The following is a 25,722-nucleotide window of genomic DNA, read 5'->3' on the forward strand; positions in this document are numbered from 1 at the left end:
TTGTGCAGAAGTTTGTTTGATGTAGTCTCACTTGTTTATTTCACTTTTATTGTCTTTGCTTTTAGAGTCAGATCCAAAAATCATCACCAGGACCAATGTCAAGGAACTTACCAAGTCTGCCTTCTTCTAGGAGTTTCATGGCTTCTTTAGTTTCATGGCAGGTCTTTAGTCTTTCAACCATTTTGAACTAATTTTTGTGTATGGTGTAAGAGAGTAATCTGATTCCTTTGTATGTGGCTGTCCAGTTTTCCCAACACCATTTATTGAAAAGACTGTCCTTTCCCCATTATATATTCTTGCCTCGTCATAAATTAACCACAGATGCATGAATTTATTTGAGAATTCTATTCTGTTCCATTGATCTATGTGTTCATTGTTATGCCAGTGCCATACTGCTTTCATTACTATAGCTTTGCAGTATGTCTGAAGTCAGGTAGTGTGGTGCTTCCAGCTTTGCTCTTTCTTTCTCAAAATTGCTTTGGCTACTTGGGGTCTTTTGGGGTTCAATACAAATTTTAGGACTGTTTGTTCTATTTCTGTGAAAAATACCATCAGGATTTTGATGGGATTACACTGAATCTGTAGATCCTTTGGGTAAGATGGACATTTTAATATTCTTTCATTCCATGAGCATGGGATATATTTCCATTTATCTGTGTCTTCAATTTCATCAGTGTTTTACAGTATTCAGTAAACAGGCCTTTCACCTCCTGGTTAAATTTATTCCTAGGTATTTTAGTTTTTTTGATACAATTGTAAATAGGATTATATTCTCAATTCTTTTTGACAGTTGTTAATATATAGAAAAGCAACATTTTTTGTATATTGATTTTATACCCAGCAAATTATTACTTCTAAAAATTTTTTGGTAGAGTCTTTAGGTTTTTCTATATATAAAATCATGTCATTGCAAATAGTGACAGTTTTATTTCTTCCTTTCCAATTTGGATGCTTTTTCTTTTTCTTGCCAAATTGCTCTGGTTAGGATTTCCAATGCTATACTGAATAAAAGTGGAGAGAGGGGACATCCTTGTCTTATTCCAGAAGTTAGAGGAAAAGTTTTCCTTTTTCACAATTAAATGTGAAATTAGCTGTGGACTTGTCATATAGTCTTTATTATGTTAAGGTACATTCCCTATATACCCACTTTGGTGAGAGTTTTTATCATAAATGTATGTTAAGTGATATGTTCATATGATTTTTATCCTTCATTTGTTAATGTGGTATATCACACATACTGATTTGAGGATGATGAATCATCCTTGCATCCCTGAAATAAATACCACTTGATCATGGTGTATTGGTTTGCTAGTATTTGGTTGAGGATTTTTGCATCTGTACTCATTGGGGATACTGGAACTGTAATTTTCTTTCTTTGTGGTATCCTTTTGGCTGGTTTTGGTACCTGGATATTGCTGGCCTCATTAAAATGAGTTTGGAAGCTTTCCCTTCTCCTCAATTCTTGATAGGTATTAAATCTTCTTTAAGTGTTCGGAAGAATTCACCTATGAAGCCATCTGGTCTTAAGACTTTTCTTTGGTCATAAGACTTTTGTTGGCAGGTTTTTGGTTACTGATTCAATCTCCTTACTAGTAATTGATCTATTCAGATTTTCTATTTCTTTATAAGTCAGTTTTTAGAAGACTGTACATTGCAAGAAAATTATCCATTTCTTCTAGGTTATCTAGTTTGTTGACATATAATTGTTCATGGTAGTCTCTTACAATGCTTTGTATTTCTGCAGTATCAGCTGTAACAACTTTCATTTCTGATTTTATTTATTGGAGTCCTTTCTTTTTTGATTGGTGAGTCATTCTAAACGTTGGCCAATTTTTTTATCTTTCCAAAGAACCAGCTGTTAGTTTCATTGATCTAATTGATCTTTTTTCATTTTAGTCATTATTTCATTTACTTCCACTCTGATTTTTGCTATTTCCTTCTTTCTAATAACATTGGGTGTCATTTGTTCTTCTTTTTCTAGTTCTTTTAGGTGGAAAGTTAGATTGAGGTTTTCTTGCTTTTTAAGGTAGGCCAGTATCTCTAGGAACTTCCCTCTTAGAACCACTTTTTGCTGCATCCCATAGTATGTTATATTTTTACTTTCATTTGTCACCGAGGTATTTTTTTTTCTCCCTTGGTTTCTTTTGTTTACCCACTGGTTGTTCAGTAGTATGCTGCTTAATCCCCACATTTTTGCGGTTTTTCCAGTTTTCTTCTTGTAATTGATCTCTAATTTCATACCACTGTGGTGGTCAAAAAAGACAGTTGATATGATTTCAACTTATTAAATTTATTGAGACTTGTTTTGTGACCTAACTTATGATCTATCCTGGAGAATTTTCCATGAGCGTTTAAAAAAATGTACACTCTGGTTTTTGATGGAACATTCTGTTTATATCTATTAAGTTCATCTATCTAATGTATCAATTAAGGCCAATATTTCCTTATTGATTTTCTGTCTAGATGATCTATCCATTCACATAAATAGGGTATTAATATCCCTACTATTATTTTATTGCTGCCAACTTCTCCCTTTAGGTCTGTTAATATCTCCTTTATATATTTAGGTGCTCCTATGTTGGGTACATAAATATTTACATAAATATTACAAATGTCATATCCTTTTGTTGAATTGATCCCTTAATCATTACATAGTGCCCTTCTTTGTATTTTATTACACTCTTTTTGTTTTAGTTTATTTTGCCTAAAAAAAGTATAGCTACTCCAGTTTTCTTTTAGTTTCCACTTGCATGGAACATCTTTTTCCATCCCTTCACTTTCATCTGTGTGAGTCTTTATACCTGAAGTGAGTCTCTTGTAGGCAAGATATGTCTTTTGATTGGAGAATTTAGACCATTTACATTTAAAGTAATTATTGATAGGTATGTACTTATTGCTATTTTGTTCATTGTTTCTGGTTCTCTTCCCTTATGGTTTGATTACTTTCTTAACTGTTATGCTTAGATTCCTTTTTTATGTACTTCTGTGTATCTACTCTACATTTTTACTTTGTGGTTAGAATGAGCCTCACTTACAAGAGCCCCTATATATAACAGTCTATTTTAAGTTGACAGCAACATAAGTTTTAATGCATTCTAAAATGCTACATTTTTACTTCCCTCTTCCCCATGTTTTTCATGTCACATTTTACATCTTTTTTATTTTGTATATCCCTTAATTGATTACAGTAGTTCTAGTTATTTTTACTACTTTTGTCTTTCAACCTCCACACTAATTTTATAAGTAATTAATATACTACCTTTACTATATATTTACCTTTGCCAATGAGATTTGTATTTTCATGTTTTCTTATTACTAATTCATGCCCTTTCCTTTCAACTTTCAGAAGTCCTTTTAACATTTCTTATAAAGCTGATTTGGTGGTTAAGAACACCTTTAGTTTTTGCATATCTGGAAAATCTAAATGGTAACACCTTGTCAGATAGAATATTCTTGGTTGGAAATTATTCCCTTTCAGCACTTTGAATATGTCATTCCACTCCCTTCTGGCCTGCAGAGTTTCTGCTGAAAAATTTGCTGGGCTACTCTCATGGGGTTTCTCTTACATGAAACAACTTGTTTTTCTCTTGCTTTTAAAATTCTAACTTTTGACATTTTAATATAATGTGCCTTTGTGTGGATCTATTTGGTTTCTTATTTGGAACTCTGAGCTTCCTGGTTCTGAATGTCTGTTTTCTTCCCCCAGTTAAGAATGTTTGCAGCCATTATTTCTTCAAAAAAGTTTTCCGCCCCTTTCTCTCTCTTCTCCTCCTGGGACCCCTATAATGCAAATGTTATTCCACTTGATATTGCTCTATGGGTCCCTTAAGCTATCTTTGTTTTTTAAAATTATGATGAACCCCTCTAGTGTATTTTTCAGTTTAGCTATTATACTCTTCAGCCCTGTGACTTCTGTTTGGTAGTTTCTTATATTTTCTGTCTGTTGGTTAAAGTTCTCACAGCGTTCATCCAATCTTCTCCCAAGTTTGATGAGCATGTTTATGCCCTTTACTTTGTTGTTTTAGTAAGTTTTTGCTGCAATTCCCTTTAATAACAATGTTCCCTCAATTAATTGCAACAAAGTGGAGAACATACAGGAGCTAATCAAATAATTTCAAGATGTGTGTGCATAACAATATCCCTTTAAAATAATCTTTTTTCCTAAGAAGTCTCAAATTTGGTTTAAGAATGGAATAAATATTGGCTAAAATGTCACTTTTCTTACTCAACATCATCATCAATAATATTTGCCTATGAAACTGCTTTACAGTTAGAAAAATGTGAATCTCCTACCTCAGTCTACATACCTAGATTAGCATCATGACAAGAATTTTGGTATGATGTAATAGGTAGAAATGGTTGGTTCCTGTCTAGGAACAAATTTTTCCTGAACTGTCTGTTCAGGTGTATGACCTTTTCTTTGAACTCTTCATCAGGTAAATTACTCATCTACCTTTAAGATTTTTTTTCTGCAGTTTTATCTTGTTCTCTTATTGCAACATATTACTCTGTTTCCTCATTTTGCTTAAATCTCTGTTTCTATGTATTAAGCAAAACAACTACCTCTTCCAGTCTTGAGGGAGTGTTCTCATGTAGGATTAACCTAATCTTTAAACCTTGCCATAGAGGGACACCTGAGTGGCTCAGTCAGTTAAGCGTCTGCCTTTGGCTCAGGTCATGATGTCAGGGTCCTGGGATCGAGTCCCACATTAGGCTCCTCACTTGGCAAAGAGCCTGCTTTTCCCTCTGCCTGCTGCTCTCCCTGCTTGTGCTCTCTCTCTCTCTGACAAATAAATAAATAAAATCTTAAAAAATAAATAAATAAGTAAACCTTGCCATAGCTCTTGGTTGTTTCTTGAACCTTTGTGATTGTCTCAGTAGCCTGATTTATTCTTAATAGGTCTCAGTGTTGGGGATGTGCCAGTACCTGTCAGCGTTCCAGAAGTGATCTCAGTCAGCACCTCGATTCAGGCTACCTGGAATCCAGACCATCAGGTAGCAGCTTTTAAAGTGTATAAATATACACAGTCCTCTGGGACCACAATCATAAACCCTGCTGACCTCCAGACCAGGCAATCTGGAGGTGTCCCCTGGGTGACAGTTGCAAAAATCGTGGCTTCAAAGGGATGTATAAGCTCTTTTCTGGGAGGTACCAGTGAGATATAGTGAGGCTAAAGGAGAGTGCAAAGATGGCTTCCCCTAGACTACATTCCCTGAGAGCAGCTCCACAGCCTGTAGATGGGTGGCAATCCTGAAGTCTGACCCTTGGACTAAAGCTCCAACACAAGTAAATAGGACTTTTTCACAGAATCACTCATGGTGTGTTTCAGTCTGCTGTGTTTTGAAGGAGCTCTTCACCTAGTTTTCTGGTCTTTTTCAGAAGGAACTGTTCTATTTGTAGCTTTAGATGTGGTGTGGGAAGAGGTGAGTTCAGGATCTTCTTATGCTGCCATCTTGTATTGTCCCCTCAATCACTACAGGTGCTTTAAATGTCATATCAAGCATCATATTTTAAATGTATTATTTTACCTAACTATATACACAAAGAAATGTCATCAACAGAAATTTCTACCATGATTGTAATTAAAATACACAGAAAATAAATTTGCAGTGCAGAATCCTAAATGAAAAGTTTTATCTTCTTGTTTCCAGTATCAGGATATATAATAAAACATAACCACCCCATATTCATAAATATTAATGCGATCAACTTACAAAATGTCTAAACATAAAGTCAATATTCATTCTGTCTTAGATGTTTCCAAATGCCCAAGGTATAATGACTTACTAATATTTTATAATCTACTTTATCTTAGCATTCCTTAAACAATAAATTTAATCTGGCATGATGAAATAATATAATTTGTGACAATGCAGTGGAAGGGAAGGGACTGATAAGAAACTGTTCTAAAAATGAATGGAGATTTTAATAAACTTTTCAAAACATATCTGGATACTCCTATCCTAAACAAGTAAAACACACAAGCTCGCTTGCAGTATTAAAACAAGGAAATGGGAAGATAGCTACTCACTGAACATAATAATGAATGTGAAATTAGAAAAGACTGAAATTGAAACTTTAATAGTGCTCATGCTATTTTGAAAAGATCACTTATAATATACCATCATTAAACAGTCTCAGGTCTTATTTTCATCTGATTACCAAATGAGTTTTTCTACTTTACATATAGTAGTTAAAAATAATTGCATTGATTATTTTTATTCTGATTGAATTGAGATTTTTAACAAAATGGTCACCCCCATAAAACTAAATGTTTTATAGTAGCAACTTCTCTAAGATTTCTAAGCCCATAAGAAAAACAATCAAATTGGAGTGTAAGAAAGCCATGTTTTATCATGAAGTAGCTACTTCAAACTCCAATAATCAATGTTTTGTCTCCCCCTTCTGGACTATACAATTATTAAAAGAAAACACAAAGATTTGATCTTTTTTCATAGGATATATTCAAATAATCAGCCTGACACAAGTACAACATTACATGAAGTAATCATTATGATACTATTCAATTAGTAAACAAAATTACAATTTAATAATGCAACAGCAGCTTAACAGCCGACAAGTACATACTGTCAGGGTTACTGGTATTTTATGGATATTATGATTACTAGGGGGCTTATAATAAGGAATGCATCAATAGCATTATGAATATATTACTTTGAGCCTAACCGTAAGTTTATACTTTAATAGGAACATTTCATTCAGTTTGACCTTCTTCACCAGCATGAGAGAATAAATTTATTTGGCTCTGTTTTGTGAAAAAGGTCCTAAAATATTCTTCAGTCAGGGCCCAGGGTCTCCATGTCCCAATTAGGGCAAACAAAGATACATTTGTTCCTAACCTTCACCTATATGATGGGGTTGTGTCCTTTTGACTCAGATTATTTAGAAACATTGCAAAAGATACAAATGTAACATCTTAATTATGTAAAATGGCTTATCTGGTAAGCAATACTACTACAAGCCACCAAAATGATCACCTCTTTTCTATCTGGGTACACTGAGTCACATAGCCTTAACTGCCTAATACAGGTATTGAGGCTTCAGCTTATAAACAGGTAAATGTTGTTAGAATGATAAATATATGTTCAGTAGCAATGTGCGGTGAGTATATTTAAAATAGTAAAACTAGGAGTTTAAAACAGTGAACCAAATTATAACATTCTAGTCTTAATGCTGCAAGTGCTAAAGAAATGTTCTTGTGGGGGCACCTGGGTGGCTCAGTCGTTAAGCGTCTGCTCTTGGCTCAGGTCATGATCCCAGGGTCCTGTGATCGAGCTCCGCATCGGGCTCCCTGCTCCGCAGGAAGCCTGCTTCTCCCTCTCCCACTCCCCAGCTTGTGTTCCCTCTCTTGCTGTGTCTCTCTCTGTCAAATAAATAAAATCTTAAAAAAAAAAAAAAAAAAAGAAATGTTCTTGTGTGGTGATAACTTTATTCTTGTTTTTGTGATTTTACTAATTTCTCTTTAACATGTCTAACTGAACTCATCATTTTTTACTCCAAACTTAGTCTGGCTCCTGATTTCTCTACAAATGCTCAAATCACCATCATTTCAGTCACCTATGTTTGAAATTTCAGTCATTATTATTGCACACATCTCCTCTGCCCTTTCCAATCATTTGCTGAGATTAATATATTTAACTTCACAATCACTCATCTATACTCCCCATTGGTTCTTACTAACCATTCTCCATTTAAGGGTCCTATCATTTAAACTACTACAACAACCCTCAGCTTCATCTCCCTGCCCTAGTTTCTAATCTCTCCTATTTCTACTGCTCAATTAATCTTCCCCATATATAGCTCAGATTTTGCCATTCCATTGCTCAAAACCTTCCAGGATTCCTCTCTATTAAAGCGCAACTCCTCAGCATATCCCTCCTAAAACGACCTTAACCTACCTTTCCAAATTTACAACCCACTACTACATTTAACCTATGTTTTTAGTCACCTTAACTAGCTCTTGTGGTTGGTTATTAAATATGCCCATACCTCCCCCTGTTCAACCCCACTCCAACCACACTAGCCTCTTTGCTATTCTTCAAATACTCAAGGCACACTCCTGCCTCAAAGCCATGGCACTTGATGTTCTCTCTGCCTGTAAAGTTCTTCCCTAAATATTTACATGGCTCTCCCCAATTTCATTCATGTCTCTGTTCAAATGTCACTGCACAGAGAGCTCACCTATCTAAAATAGCACATCCCTGATCACTCTCAGCTTTCTCATTTACATTTTTATTTTTCTTTCATAGCACTTACCACCACTTGCCATTAAATTTGTTATGTGTCATGTCTGTCTCCCCAGCTAGAATGTAAGCTCCATAAGGAATTTATCTGTATGGTTCATCATTCAAGCACCTAGAATATAGAACAGTACCTGGCACGTAATAGGTAACTTTTTGTTTAAAAAAAAAAAATGAAACTGTGGTTAGAGAGGTTAACAAGATCACAGGGAATGAATGAATGAATGAGTGGTGAATCAAGGGTTCAAATTCAGGTCTTTCTGAGGCCTAAACAAACATTATTCCAAAAACACCCTACTATTGCCTAAGCACTCAACTATTTATGTTGCTAAATTCCCTTATATTTAACATTATAAGGTCTGGTCATTATAATTCTATTTTCCAATTATCATATATAATCATGCCATTCTTACTTTTTTTTCCCCACAGAAGAACGGTGATTTTTCCACCTGTGGATAAATTGTTCCTGGCTTGCAATGAAATCAATCATTTTAGCTGTTTTCTAAATCTGTTTTATGCAATGTGTTAATAAATAATAAAAACAATTTATTTTGGTTCAAAAAGTTGTACACTTATTTGGAACCAGATGACTGAAGAATTCATTCAGTTCTTTCTATCCCTACCCTATTCCAATTCTCTTTTGCTGTTTTAAGATACCTACAGGAATATATTTTATCATTTCCCTTCATAGATTGTATCTATAACATACCTTCAACTATTTTATAAAATCTTTAAAATAATCTTGTCAATATTATATTGAGATCACATATGAGTTTATTTTTTTCTAAAAGCCCATCAATAATCTATACTATGTAACACATAGCTTCCAATAAACAGCAAAGCATTCTCCTCTTTCCATCTAACTGAATCTTTCTCAAATTCTCGATCCAGAATAAATCCTATCAAATAGCACACATCTTGAATACTTACCAAAAAAAAGAGGCGCTCATAGTGTTTTTATGTTCTTCATACCAAGCATTTTATAGAACTGAATACATTTAGCAAAAAGTGTAATTTAGACCTACTACTTGCAAGCCTCTTTGCACATTAAATGCATTAAATATGAACATAAACTTCAATATCATCCTGATTTTAGTATTATTATCCTGTAACATGTTAACATGTAATAGAAAGTATAAGATAAAGCAGAAAGTGATTCCTTAAGAGAGTTAAAAATAAAGTGCTACAGAAGTTCATATAAATTACTAGGTAGAAATTGAAGGGGATGACTTAGGGGTAGCAATCAGGACAGGCTTCAGGGAGGGCTGTGGAGGATGGGCAGAATGTTGACAAAAAGAAAAAAAACATTCTATGCAAAAAAGAGATCCAGGATGAGCAAAGTCAGAAAGTCAGAAGAAAGACTGCATGAGGCTGAGGGGGTGGTTACGTTCAGGTAACAACAGGCAGTTTTCCAGTCTGATTTTTAAAGCAAATTTATAAAGGAGAATAATGAAAAGTAAGGCTGACAGTAAGGCTTCAAATGCCCCCATTTTTGCTTCTAATCAACATTAGAGAGGCAAAAGAAAAGACAGGGTCATGCAGACATAGTTCATTACATATTCCATCTTTCTAATTTCAATCCGGTTTTTATATGACTTATTTTTTGACCAACATATATAATCTCTAGGCAACCATAATACTTAAAGTGGTTATTTCTACAATGTATTCTTTCTGGAACACTTTTATGAAATCCTTATCTGCCAATTTTCTCAATGAATACATACTTCTCATCTTCTGAAGACTAATGAGACCATGAGAAATAAGCCCCTTTGTACCTGACTTTCCACCAGAGTGATTTTAATGATTGTTTTCTCACTCCTCTCTAGTCTCAAAAAAACAACAAAGAAAAATCTCCCCCCCTAAGGCACCCACCCCATCTAAACTCTAGAACTAATCCTTCATCATTTCTTCTAGAAACTGATTCCCATAGTTTCCTCCCTTTATTGCAGGATATGGATGTGATACAAATTCCAATGTGAGAAGCAGTTCATAGATAAGACATGAGTATAAAATAGTTTATATTGAAGATCAATCATAAATATCCATCTAATTACATACTGTCTTTCAAAAACACTCTCAGACAAGATGAAACTTTTCCGTGAACCATATAGAGCCTGTTGGCCTGCCACTTTGCAACCATTTACTACATTGTACCTATAAGGCCAATGTTTACCTCTCTTTTCCATCAGACCTAGTATTTTGAGTAAATGAGCTAGTTCACTGGGGAAGAAAGACATGTAAATGATTTATTATAATATAATATGTTCAATATTGTAATACAGCTGTATAGTGATGCTATGGTAAGGAAGGAGTTATCTAAGATAAATTCTCCTAAGACTGAAATGAAGCTTAATCTTGATGGATATTTAAGAGCTTTCTAGGCACCCTAAAGAAGAAAAGGGCATTCTAGCTCAAAGAAATAGAATATGCTTGATTTAGGGGTATTAAAGAGTAGGATGTTAAGGAATTGCCAAGTGTTCTTGTACAAATAGAGGACAGGCACATGTAAGAATGGAGGTGATGAAATTAGAAAAAGGAACAGGGATAAGATCACAAACGTCAATAGGAAGCCATTTGAAAGTTTTAAGTGGGGGAATCAGCATGATCTGTATAACAGTGTAGAACATGCATGGCCAGGGTGAGAGAGTGAATACCAGAAGACTACTTAGGAGGCTATGGCAATTACAGGTATGTTTAACATGAGTCCCAACTAAGGAAGCAACAGTATGAGTAATTAGGGGAGAGAGTTCAGAGTTCTCTAAGAGAAATAATCAACAGAACTTCAACTCCACTGGATATGAAGAAATCAGTAATATTAAACCAGCTCTGGCATAAACCATGCAGAGACCAGGCTAGCTTCAGCCCACATTAAAATAAGCTCAAAATTCCCTAATAGCCCAAAACTCTATTTAACCCCACCCTCCTACATCTAGCCCCAGTTTAATATAGGTCCTCACTGATTCACACAAAATTCTCCCAGGTAGCCCTGGAAACAAATCTCTCTCCATCCTAATCCAGTATTTCTCAAAGCATGCTTGCTCTTCAGCCTACCTTAAGAGGATCTCCTATAGTGCTTGATAAATATGCAGAGTTCTTGGCCCTATCCTAGACTCCATGAGGGACAAAACTCGCTTTTATACACCTTCTAATTTGAGAACCATTGGCCTAATCCAGCCTACCTACTACTATCAAATTTATTTTTCTTAAACCCTGCTTTCCTCATGTCACTTCCTTGTTCAAACTAACTTCTAATCTTCTACCTGGACTTCCAAGATCCTCTTTCAACTTGATTTTTCAAGCTTTCCATATACATTCTTTGTTCCAACAAAGTCAAATTTCATTTCTTGCTTGCCTTTTCTCTGCTCCCTACCCACACAGCTTGGTTCTTTCTCTAGGTCTTTGCATCAAATATTTTCACAATCTGAGAGCTTCTTTGTTGTCTCATCTCCCTTATCAAATCCCAGCCATCAAAACTAAGGATTCTTAAAAGTCCAGCTTAAGTCCAGAAATTTCCATTGAGTTTCCTCTAATTACTCTACCCCTACTTCTCTCTCCCGCTTATGAATCCCTACAACACTTACAATCAGCATGCACAATTTAAGGATTGATTCTTTCCACATATCTTAGTAAAACTGTAAGACCTTATCCTTATTTTCCAGTCATCAATGAAGCTAACACAGTTCTTGGCACATAATAAGCACTAAAGAAATATTTGCTAATGTTTGAAATTATCCCAAAAGATTAATGGCTTTTTGCCCTGGATGTCACATAAATTAAAAAAGAAGAAAAAAAAGTACTAACTCAACTTTTAAAATCAAAACAAATATTAAACACATTCACTATTCTGAATACTATGGTACTTGATAATGTTAAAGATAATGTTTTCTGCCCTGTTCTCTAAATACAGACTGCTTAGTCATGAAGAAAAGGTATTTTATAAGTACCTCTCAATTACAATATAGGCCTCAGGTCATGATCTCAGGGCCTGGGATTGAGCCCGGTTGGACTCTGCTGAGCACAGAGTCTGCTTAGGTTTCTCTCTTTCCCTCTCCCTCTGCCCCTCCTTCCACTAACGCGCTCTCTCTCTCTAAAATAAATAATCTTTTAAAAAAAATCTCTAAAAGACAGCAATAGAAAGAACCTTAAAAAATAATGTATACCAATAACTTCAATTTATCCATTTAATAACTAAACCTCAAAGAAACTACATGACTTGCTCAAAATCACACAGCCAATTAGTAGCAGCTAACAAAGACAAAAAACCTAGGCCTCTTGACTGCACATCAAAGGTTGTTTTCATTATACTATGTGCTCAGTGATACTAAAATCAAAGTGAGATGCATTAATAAGTATTCCTGCTAGCATAAACCAACCTATTAGGAGTCTCTCCCTGCCATCTTAAGGCACTGAGGTAATACACCCAATTTCATCAGAATCACAAAAACTGAATCATAAAATCATAAACATAGGTACAACTCTAAAAAAATAAGTAAACTTTCTAAAACAAGTATACGGGGTGCCTGGCTGGCTCAGTCGTTAAGCATCTGCCTTCGGCTCAGGTGATGATCCCAGGGTCCTGGGATCGAGCCCCGCATCGGGCTCCCTGCTCAGCAGAGATTCTGCTTAGCCCTCTCCCTCTGCCTGCCACTCCCACCACTTGTGTGCTCTCTATCAAATAAATAAAATCTTTAAAAATAAATAAATAAATAAAATATACAAGCATATTCCAGTTCTAAAACATTCCCAAAACCAACAGGAAAAATACTTACCATAGCTAAATTCTCATCACCTGATCTTAATCATCTCACTACTTTGGTAAAATATACTCCAAAAGAAAAACCAAACACACAAAATACTATAAGCAAAAATCGCTCAATTCCCAAAAGCAAAAATTCATATCTAAGGGTAAAACACATCTTTTGTACTCACCATAACTTTACTTCCAACTATCTGCATGCAGTGGTCAACGGAGAGTGGTTATGGTGTAAAAAAAAAAAAAACAGCAACAGTATTAGTAATCAGAAGCTTTTCACAGAAGTTAAGTGTTTAGTAAATTAGTAAAGAGCTAACCCTATGTATACTTTTAATACTTTAGATCTAGAGGCTAAATATACCAGTATTAATTTCTACCATATTTCAAAAACATGTAAAGTCTGCAGGATAAGGATTCCCAAATAAAAGAGTATTAACTGTTTGAGGGGTTGTTTTTAAATGTACTGTAATGGGCTTATATAATATAATCTAAATCTCAAGTAATGTAAAATTAAGTGTAACCAGGCATCAGATATTTTACCAGCCCAAAGCCACTCAAAAAAATTAGCAATAGAAAACTGAATTTTTTTCCAATGTTTTTCTTTCCTCGTTATAACAGATATAATATTAAGAATGAAATAAGGCATCTTAGAATATAAATGTTGCATTCAAAGTCATGCATTATGAACTGCAGGTTGAAAACTGGAATATTTTATATTATGATTTTAAGGTTTTTAATATTGTTTTATATTATACTTGAAAATTACAAAGAAGATAGATTGCTTGTGATTCTACTTTTCTAGGTCATCCTAGCATTTGTATTATGAGATCAGATAATATAACATGAAGACAAAGAAGCAGTTATATGTAAACATGCAGATATTCATAGGGAGGAAACAGTTCAAAACCTGAAACTTTGAGCTTTCCTAATAGATAAGAGATAATAGAATTTCTGAGAAGCTGAATTGTGTTTAAGAAAGCAAGAAGTGAAATCACAATCCTAACATAATTTTATGCCAAAACCCAATTATAAATCAAATCGTTATCAGATTCCTACACTTAAATATAAAGCAATGCCCAAAAAAGAACTAATCCATAATCTAAAACCATTTATCTGACAGCAGTTATTATCAATATGTGTTCTATTTTCAAGCTAGTACTTTTTTTTTCCAGCTAGTACTTTAAAAAGAAAAATAAAATACTGAAATCCCAGAAGAATCCTAAATTGAACAGGATACCACAAGACACAAAAAGATACTGACAGTTGCCAAGCAAATTATTTCAGAGGAATCCATGACTCTCCAAATAGAGAAGCAGCGTTCTTAAATATTCATTCAACAGACTATTTACAGGCAGTGATTATTTAGTTGAGTAAAAGCCTCTTTGGTGCCATTAACAGTCTCCTGAATTGAAAGATAGGCTATTGACCTAAATTATTTCCCAACCAAAAAGACAGAGGTCTTATTTGTCCCTTGTTTATTTAGCACAGACATGAGACTAAAACAAGAATGCAAGCCTGTCTTAATTAAGGCAGGTCTATACTCAGTGAAACAACCAGAATATAGCCCATTAGTAATTCATTATGATTGCAAAATGATTCCATTTAGCTAAAGCACATAAACAGATGAGATTTGGCCAAGGGAAGCTAAAAGAAACAGGTCTGGTCATGTTTGACTTCAATTGTTTCACCTGAGAAAGAAAATATCTGCTAATGGCAAAAGCAAAACTGTAATACATATATACACACACAAAGAGATTAACTGTAACTTTCAACTGCTTGTCAATCTAAAAATTTTATAGATGTATTTGGTATCACTACTTTAAATTACTTCCTATTGAGTTTTTTTTAATCAATGATACCTATCAATGTGTCATGTGTCTTAAAAATGTAACTTTACATATTTTAAAATCTCAACTTCAAAGATTGTGACTTAAGTCAGAAATAAACTAGTTTCTTAAAATTCTAATAAAGACACTGGCTTTTGGCAAACTAATGTTAGGATTTCAGTGACTAATTTTTCCTCATGAATGTCTATATAGGCTGTTAAGATAGAACATACAAGACCCCCTAAATCACTGATATATTGTGCCTCTTTCAGGATTATGAATGGGTATGACAATGTTAGCAATATTAACAAAGCTTGGTTTTCCATTTCTGAAAATATATGCTGGTGTTTTGAAAATATAAATTCTTCCAGATTATTTGTGGCCAAATTATCAACATGTACCAACTACTATAGGTCAGGTCCATAACCACACTTGCTATAATGAGCAAATGAGTCCAGCTTGTGCAGAGAAGAGGTTCTTCTCCATTCCCTTATTTAAAATTCATTCATCACTGACAGAGTTATTCAAGCTTTTTCCTTTAACATTCATACAATTTAATATTCTCTGTTATGGAACTTTAACAAGAAAAAACTAAGCAACAGTTTTCATTATCTTTCAGTTTCCTATATATTTTTATTCCATGCTTATTTTAGCAAAGTACATAAAAAAAGGCTTGTTTGCTTTAGAAACAGGTTTTGAGCAAATACCTGTATATTAGTTTCATCTTGCTTTATTGTTTTTACCCAGGAACCCAGGAGAATGATGGACATTTCTTACTGAGTTCATATTTTGTTTGTTTTTCAATTCTATGCAAAATGACTTATGCAGGTGTTAAAGGGGGAAATGTACAATTTACGTTTAAATTTAACTATAATTCTCACGTTTTATATGTGACTATAAAACATTCTCCATCAGGAACACTAGCCCTTAACTTTGTTTTTACTTCAAGATTAAAGTTTTGACTACTTATAAAGTATTTTCATAAAGAAGTGATTACAATCATATCTACTTTAAATGAAGAAACTTTTTTTAAGATTTATTTATTTTAAAGAGAGAGAGTACATGCACGAGCCAGTGGGAGGAGGGGCAGAGGGAGAGAGAGAATCTCAAGCGGACTCCACACTGAGTGTGAAGCTGGATGCCAGGCTCAATCTCACAACCCTGAGATCATGACCTGAGCCAAAACCAAGAGTCAGACACTTGACCGCTTAACTGACTGAGCCACCCAGGTGCCCCAACAAAGAAACATTTTTAATCAGTGTATCAATATAATGAAAAAGTAAGCCTAAAAAGTAGAAGATATACAACATGTCTAAAGCCTACTGAAAGACAGCAGGATGGAAACCTTGGTTACACATAGGTAAACAGCCATATGTTAACCTACAGTTTATGCAAATATTATTGATCATGAAGAGGTCAAAGATAAGAGGATTGTCTGTCATTAAATGGCATCCCTCTCACCCTCATAAGTACATAAGCAATTTTCTTGGTTTTATCAACAGAAAACACAGTACTAATTAATGTCTCCCCAAGGTAAGAAAGCTTTAAAACATGTTTATCAACAGGCTTTCTTTCATTGTAACATTTGGTCCATGCAAAAATATTAGGAAATAAAATGTATACTCTTGAAAATCTAATGAAAGAGCTATATGCATGTCAGGTGCTCATATGTACGCTGAATGAAACAAATAAGGGTCACATACTAAATAGTTACAGTATTGATTTTGAGGCTAATGCCTGAAACAGAATTTTCATGTCTTTTGAGAAACATTCAATTTCCATCTTTCAAATAAAGCAATTCAAGAGAGATCCTCCAACATTTACCCAAATTTTAGCACTTTAATGTGAAAAATGAGTATATAACCTAAATGTGTATGTCTTTGGTCAGTTGAAGAGGAAACAATATGAGAATAAAAACAAGTTCTACATGGAGTAAAAATAAAAAGGTTATAGAATAAGAGCTCTGTATAATCTTCATTATATTCAGTCCCACTTACACAAACAAAAACAATAAATGAGCCAAAAACACTAACAAAATCTTATCATTAAAAACACATGATTATTCATATATTATCTGTACTTTGCATTCAGATTTAGTTATATAGATTTACTAGTGTATTTGCCTTTAGGTATTTGAAAAATAACACTAAATGTACACTCTGAATTTCCTAAAGCATTTTACTGTGAACAATAACTTGAGTGCAAAAATGAGAAGAGATTCATCACAATTTCAAAGTAAAACCCTCTGCATCACCAAATTCCATTGAAAACAACGCTCATGGCAAATTTCACTTATCACTTGAAACATATTTCTGCCCTTGGATACCAGAAGCAAATTAAAAAACATGCTGTTGCTCTGCTCTGGCAGAGATGGAATGCATTATGTTTAAATAGTTCAGCATTCAGATTTAGCTTGCTTAAACTACAATATGGAATCAATACAATTGTAGAATTCAGGGCAAAATAAAAAATATCAGTAATAGGATAGCCAAATAATTTTAGAACATATTTTCCAAAGAGGAACTATTTTCTTTACTGGTTAACTTTTTAAATTTAAAATATGGATTTTTTACATGTAAATGCATGTGTATTATTTATATACACATACATAATATACATACCACACACATAAAATCAATGTATTTGTGTGTGTGTGTGTGTGTGTATATATACACACACACACACATATATATAAAAAATATGTGGTATATGTGTCTACACACACATAATATATATACATAGTGATTTTATGAAGTCTAGTTGTATAAAGCTTTTTCCTTAGAGAAATGTAAAAGATACATTTCATCATTTTAAAAATACACTTTTTTCTTGCAAAAAGAAATCAAACCTGAAGTCTATTTTTGGAAGCACCTTAGGAAGTGAACAAAGCCATATATCCCATTAAAACACTAGTTTTTCCTGCTGAAGAAAAGTCTTTCCACAGAACTCTACTTTCAAGTCTTTTGAAACTCACACAGATTTCATTAAAGCTCCTTCTATTAAGTACCCTCTTTTATACTAAATTAAGCTGTACAATAATAATTATGAGGTAATTTATATAGTTAGCATCACATAAAACAATGGGAAAAAAAACTAAAACAGCATATTAAAAATATTGCTAAAAATTTCATGCAAGAGAAACTAAACATAAAGCTTCAATAGAAACTAAACTTGTGACTAGCCTATGTTTGTGTCTTCTCCCTCAAAATTCAAAAGTTTCATACAACAAACAGTATATTTAGTGGAATATCTACAATTTAGGACATGCACAAAACCACTGCCCCAAAACTCACTGGATTAACTCAGAGCCTTCTATACTTAGTCTGTATTGTTTAAAATAATGAAAGTCTAATTATAAGCAGTTTTAAGTACATACTAATGTGTAAAAATACACATATAAATTTTTTTCTGAATAGGCTATATGAGAATAGTGAGGCAAGAACTTGAAGATCTGAGGTTTATTTTTGCGCAGATGTACTTGGCTCCGTGGCTTAGCTGGTTAAAGCTCCTGTCTAGTATTTTTGCACAGATAATGCTGAACTCATTATGGTAGTGTCGGGAAAGTGTCACTACTTACAGATTTGGCAGTAGCAGAAATATACTGGACAACCATCTCACGCTTGGTGGTAAAATCTTTGTTTCGTAAAGGAGCTTTTCGTTCTTCATTAAGGTTCATGTCCTCCTGTTAGAAAGAACATCTGTTGTGAGCATTTACAAATTTCTGCTTGACTTTCAAAAGTGATTAATAAATACTAATATTCTCTTTTAAAATAGTAAGTCATGCTGTGACTAACAACAATGATCATTCTGGTGGATCCTTCACTATTATTTTTCACTCCAGATACCATAACACTGTATAAATTTTACTATATATTCATGGTTCGTATCTCTACAGAGTCAACTAATGAGCAGAAAGAAAAAATTTTAAACTATTCCACAGAATAAACTGGCAGTTTTGCAGCATACATCAGATAACCTTAGCACAGATATTAACTTACCCTGATAGCAAAAATAAACAAACACTTTACTATTTCGCATATTCTCCCTTAGGATCACTATTATCTAGAAGAACAAATATGATTTTTAAACTAACAGGAAATATATATCTATAATATGTCACTGAAGAAAAATTCTTGAGAAGTTGCTGGATTTGGAAAGCAAAAAAAATACCAGAAATATAATCAGCTGTGCTGGGATGACAAAAATTACTCATTGGAGGAAAAAATATTCAGTTGCAAGAATACATTGTTTTAAGGTTCAATAAGCTTTGATTTGGCTGGGAATCTTTATTATGTGATACACACACATATAACATTTTCACTAGAAAAATTGTTTTTCTTCACTTTTAAACTCATATTAACCCTTACAACATTTTAAGACACTCATGAGGGGTCACAAAACCAAGTTGGAAATGACTATGATTCAAAAAGCAACATCAGGGGCACCTGGGTGGCTCAGTCATTGAGCATACAACCTTGATTTCAGCTTCGGTCATGATCTCAGGGTTATGAGATCAAGCCCTGCATCAGGCTCTGTGCTCAGCAGGGAGTGTGCTTGAGATTCTCTCTCCCTCTGTTCCTCCCCCCACTCATATGCTCTCTTTCTCAAATAAATCTTTAAAAAAAAGCAACATCAAATGAAAGGACAATTTACAGAATGGGTTAAAATGTTTCCAAATCATGTCTGATAAGGGACTTGAATCCAGAATATATAAAGAACTCTCACAAATCAACAATGAAAAGACAACCCAAATACAAATGGGCAAAGGATTTGAATAGATATTTCTCTAAAGAAGATATACAAATGGCTGGTAAGCACATAATGTTCAACATCATTATTCATTAGAGAAATGAAAATCAAAACCACAAATGAGATACCACCTCACTCCCACTAGGATGGCTAGGATACAAAAAAAAAAATGGTAATAACAAATATTGGTGAGGATATGGAGAAACTGGAACCTTCACACATTGCTGGTGAGAATGTGAAATGATGCAACCACTTCGGAAAATAGTCTAGCAGTTCCTCAGAAAGTTACACAGAAAGTTGTCACACGACCCAGCTTATAATTAAAATAATGAAGACATTATGTCCACACAAAAATTTGTACATGAATGTTCATAGCAGTAGCATCAAAGAGAGGAAACAATCCAAATGTTCATCAAATGAATACATAAACAAATATGGTATGTCCAGACAATGGAATATTCAGTCATAAAGAAGAATGAAGTACTGATAAATACTATAGCATGAATGAAACTTGAAACCACATTATGCTAAGTGAAAGAAACCAGTCACAAAAGACCACATATTATGATTCCATTTATACTAAATGCCCAGAATTGGAATATAGAGACAGAAAATAGATTAGTGGTTGCCAGGGGCAGGGGAGGGGGAATGGGAGGATTAGGGTGTGACTGCTGATAGGTATGGTGCTTTATTGAAGTGATAAAAATGTTCTAAAGTTGATTGTTGTGATAGTTTCGTATCTCTTTGAATATACTAAAAAACACTGAAGTGTATATTTTGACAGTGAATTTTATGGTATGTGAGCTGTATTTCAATTTTTTAAAAATCAGTATTTTTATCCTTTTATTCTCTTAATTCTGGTCATTACTATTTTTTTTAATCAAGGAAAGTAATGAGCAAAAAAAATATCAACATTTTAAAGACTCATCTGTAAGAATGTGAGGGGGGAAAAGGATCCATGAAAAGAAATCAAGCTGCATCTATCTATAGAATACTAACTTCATTGACAGCAAGAATCTCTTGATCTATATTTGCATGAATTGCAGTGACTCCTCTGATTTGTTCACAGTCAATACCTATAAATTTTGTTTATATATACAAAGGATCCTCCTTACTAACCACCTCCGTCACGGTCTCTACCCCTATCTTTCCTATCTTATTCCTTAATTCTCATTTGAATATCGCCTTCTGTCTTGAAGACAGAAGACATCTTTTTTCCCCTCTCTCTCTCATAGGCTAGATCTAACATTGTTTAGTCAAAGCAGAATCAGAGAAACAAGGCTGGATAGCACTTTTAATGTAGTCCACAGATGCTCATCTATGCTTGGAGTTGACTAACAGAAAACCTACTATCTCACAGGCAGCCCATCCCATATTAGGGAAGTTTAATTTTTCCCAAATTTTTCTTTGGAAGACTAAATGTGCAACAAAATATAATAGTGAGTTAAAGTGGCAAGACTATGTCATTATTTTTTCTTCCCTACTTCCTAAATATCGAATCACTTATTTACTGGACATGTGCCATGCACCAAGGAGTATGCTAGGCTGGCTAGGGGGGTGCAAATTGAAAGAGAGCTTGTACCCACAAGTTAAATGAATTCTTTATGAAGCACTTAGAACAATGCCTGATACTTAGTAAATGCTATCTTTGTTAAATAAAAATAAATAATTCATGGTCTATATATGCATATATATAGCAAAACATATATGCAAACAATCGTTAACAGAGGCATGTATATGATGCTTTGGGAACACAGAGGATAGATGGAAAGATCAGAGAAGTCTTTACCAAGATTTGGGTCTTAAAGGAAGAGAAAAATCTTAGTCAGGTCAAGGAGACTAGCAAGGAAACCATCATGTCTTCTGTCATATTTGGCTGCTCAAGAGCATTTAAACATGCTCTCTACATTTTAATACATCCTCACAATGTCAGTCCCACCTAACCAAGGAAAAATCCATAAAAAATACATTTGTCAGACTCCCTTATAACTAGAGTACAGACATATGGCTTAATGCATTTATAGGATGTGTTGATTCAGAAATGAACGATGTAAAGAAGCAGACCACAAGTAAGCGATCCATTCTGCTGGCATGGGTGGCAATACAGGAGATATGGTTACACAACTGATGGCAGCCTCTGCATGTTTTTCATTATGACAGTTCGACCAAGTGGTTCTGGGATGGCAACAGCTCCTACATTGGACCAAATTTCAGTTGTGTGGTTCTGGAAGTTATTCCTGTGATATTATCTGAGGCCTGTTTCTGCAACTCTCCCAATTCAAGAGCTACTTAGTATCTTCAAGAACTACCTAGTATCTCTATCTATAACTAGCCAGAACGGATTCCCTTATGTTCAATAATTTGGGCTACTGAAGTAATTTAAGCAACTAGTGATAAGAGTCTAAACTAAGAGAGATGGTAATCAGACTATATGAGGTTAATAAACTCAAGAACCATTATGTTATTTGAAGGCATCATTCTCTCTTTCAGTCTAAAGTATACCTACCTGCTTCAACTTATTTTCATTTGACATGGCTTAGTGTCCATATTTATTTCTCTCAAATATGCTGTGGTTTGATAAATGCAAGGAAGGAAAGGACTGCCACCTCCGTCATCTTGAAATACATTACCTCTATTAATTCAGCCTCTGATTTTATGACCTTATTGGCCAGCGTATCATTCTGCTGACTCATAGTGTTTGTTTCCATCAAAACCCCTAAGCACTGCTCACATATGCTAGGCTAGGTTTCTACAGCCTCAAAACATTCTGGCTAAATTATAGTCTCCTACAAATGTGGTTAGCATGAATCTGCATCCCCCAAGTAGAATCAACTCTGAAATGCCAACAAGATTGAGTGTCTGTATCTGTACACCTCACAGCCAGGCCTAAGAGTATGGTAGTGCCACCTTTGGCAGTCTCTAGGTAGAGCGTTGACTCTCCTTCCAGTGATATTTCTACACTGTAATGAGCCTCCATTCAATTTTTAATGACATATACTGCTAAGATCATGCCATCAGAGTAGAATCATGGAGGTAGAATAAGGATATGTGATTATAGGCCTCAAAAGAATGTTGTCTGGTTTAAGTGTGATCATGCACATTAAGCCTGGTGTATATTAACTAGCCTTCAAAGAATGCTTTAATACTGCAAGGTTGTTTGTAGTTTTCCTACATACACTATGCTATTACACGTTTCCATTACTTTGTTCATGATGCTCTTCTGCCTAGAATGCGGTGATCTTCACCACCCTCTCCCTCTAATAACCCTCACCCCATCTCATCCCACCCACCCCACCCAAATCCTTATCTGGTTAACTTTTTTTTTTTAAGATTTATTTATTTATTTGACACAGAGAGAGAGATAGCGAGAGCAGGAACACAAGCAGGGGGAGAGGGAGAGGGAGAAGCAGGCTTCCCGCCGAGCAGGGAGCCCGATGTGGGGCTCGATCCTAGGACCCTGGGATCATGACCTGAGCCGAAGGCAGACGCTTAACAGACGCTTAACGACTGAGCGACCCTGGCGCTCCATTATCTGGTTAACTCTTAATCCTTCCGATTTACCTTCAAATTTCCCCCTGAAACATCTTATTTAGAAATTACTATCTGCATTCAATTCTTCCATATTAATTCCTATATTATAGCACTTAAACTAAAACTATCTGATAAATCCATCTCCCCTAAACTCAATGCTAACTTGAAGGCAGAAACTGGGTGTTTTTTTTTTTTTTATCTTTGTACTCCCAGCAAAGAGTGTAATTCCTGGAATAACTAAGCATTTAATAAATATTTGTTGAACCAATGTGATATTTAGGAACTTTTCTCTAAATATTTTAATTTGCTTTACAGCTACTGACATTTTTTATACCTATAAATTTGCCACATAGGTTGATTGGGAATAGGTACCATTCATACGAACACAACAGACCACAATGACTCATTTTATTCTTACAGAAGTAAGATGCATACTGCCAATTAGATAGCTAGTATTTCCAAAACATTAACTGCAACGTTATAATTCAATCATTAAACTAAACAGAGCAATACTCAACTCTATTAATTCTACACAACATAATTGAATTGAAACTCTTCTAACCTCACTAGTTCTTACAGTACTCAAAACACAAAAGCAAGCTTTCACTATAACATTTAGTTAGTACTTCTACAATACATGAGAAGAACGTAGTATTTTGTAGTTTCAAAAAATGTTTGAGTCTAAATAACTGACCACTTACATTTTTAAAGCCATGTTTATAAACACGAAACCATTTTTCTCTCCTTCCATACAAGCCATGATGCAATGTTCCCATTACAGATAAATTCACTTCTTCAGCAAATAAACATCATATTCTTAAAGTTACTACTGAGGAGCCATATGAGAATAGTCAAATGAGGTTAAAAGTTGACCCACCTGCCTATTCATTTTCATAATCATTCACCCATTGATTCACGCATGCATTCATTCTCACTCTCCTTTTCCCACTCCCTCTCATTTTCCCTTCTCTCCCCTCATAAATTTTTAAATGGGTGACGGTATAATTTTGAAAACTTTCTCCTTATATTCAAACATTTTTTCTTTTAACTCTTCCACTATTTTTTAGTGTCAACCTTTTACATCTTTACATTTCTTCTTCCCTATAAGAAAGAATACTTGTTCCTTCTTTCTATAAATTTGCTATAAATTTCAATGTATGTTCTATAAACTGTTTCTGCAACATGTCTTGATCCCAGTTTAAGGCTGTATTTTCCACTTGCTCTTTTAAAATCTGAACTTGGCTTCACCATCAAATGCTTGCCTTCTTCCTTCTGCTTCTCAGTAGTAATTATTCAAATATTCTTTAACTTCCTTGTTGAAGGGAACTGTAGCCCTGAATGGAATGAACCAATGATATGCTAGTACCTAAAAATATGCCCTAGCATGACAATGATTATGGTTTTGATTTTATAGCATTTAATTAATCTTTTCTAAATATACATTCCATAATTCCTCTAGCTTCTGTGAACTAGAAAGGATAAAACATTTCTAAAACTCTATTATCAAGAATTTGCTCCATAATTAGTTGGCCAATTCTACCCGGCATTAAATAACTACCTCATGTTTTCAAAAGATCCAGTTAACTTTACCTATACAGACTGCAGTCATTTAACATATAAAAGCTCAGATGGAAAACAAAGTTGAAGGAAAAAAAATTGTCTAAATACATTATCTCTGCAAATAGTATAAAGCCAAAAGCAAGAAAAAAAGCATGATATTGAATGAATGTTATTGAGTATGGCACAAAAACTCAACTATTTCTGCTTTCAGGTCTTATTGGAGGGATGTAACTTTTTTTTTTTTTTAAAGATTTTATTTATTTATCTGAGACAGAGAGAATGAGAGAGACAGAGAGCACATGAGAGGGGAGAGGGTCAGAGGGAGAAGCAGGCTCCCTGCCAAGCAGGGAGCCCGATGCGGGACTCGATCCAGGGACTCCAGGATCATGACCTGAGCCGAAGGCAGTCGCTTAACCAACTGAGCCACCCAGGCGCCCGGGATGTAACTTTTAATACCTACATACACCACTTTACCATCAGGAGGGTAAATTCAGAATATATGTTGGATATTAGAAAACACAAATATTATTTTTACTTTTCTATAATCCTTAATTCTGAAACAGTGGTTTCCAGAGTCCAGAGACTACATAAAGGATCCACTGCAATTTGTGAAATATACATTTTTATTCAAAAAATACAAGAAAATAAGGTTTACTATTTAACATGATAACAATGGAATCATCAATGGATCCATAGGCCCAAATGGTACATAAGGTATCTTAGGGCAAGAGTGGGGTATTCACAATGTGATTCTGTTCACTGTCCATGCACTGCAACATACCGCAGCTTCCATTTTCTTGGTTAAACGGATTTACGCATTATTTTATCTAGTTTTAACTAAATCAACTATCGAAAATAACAAAAAATGGAAAAGTGGTATTCAAAGATTCCTGCAAAGACAAAAGATTAAATAGCAAAAATGTAAGCACAAGGAAACAAGAAAATGCTAGACTGTTATATATCCTACTCCTAAGTATGAGCCTTTCATTCATCATATCATATGATAAAAATAATGAAAACCTAAGGCTAATAAGCTGATCC

The 25,722-nt window shown here is 34.4% G+C and overlaps 1 protein-coding gene across 7 annotated transcripts in view; it reads right to left on the reverse strand.

The window, feature by feature from the left end:
• LOC102749978 (protein diaphanous homolog 2-like) overlaps positions 1-25,722 on the reverse strand; it is a 234,900-nt gene that overhangs the window by 149,780 nt on the left and 59,398 nt on the right. For 4 of the 7 annotated variants that reach the window (XM_081808543.1, XM_081808546.1, XM_081808542.1 and 1 more), the window contains exons 4-5: positions 18,419-18,523; positions 13,192-13,212 (exon numbers count right to left, since the gene is read on the reverse strand). In XM_081808543.1, coding sequence (XP_081664669.1) covers positions 13,192-13,212; positions 18,419-18,523 — 126 coding nt within the window. The remainder of the gene's footprint in view (positions 1-13,191; positions 13,213-18,418; positions 18,524-25,722) is intronic. The other 3 variants (XM_081808545.1, XM_081808544.1, XM_081808548.1) reach the window with 2 other exon arrangements.

This window comes from Leptonychotes weddellii, chromosome X (assembly GCF_054177405.1).
Source record: "Leptonychotes weddellii isolate Sample4059 chromosome X, ASM5417740v2, whole genome shotgun sequence".
NCBI lineage: Eukaryota > Metazoa > Chordata > Mammalia > Carnivora > Phocidae > Leptonychotes > Leptonychotes weddellii.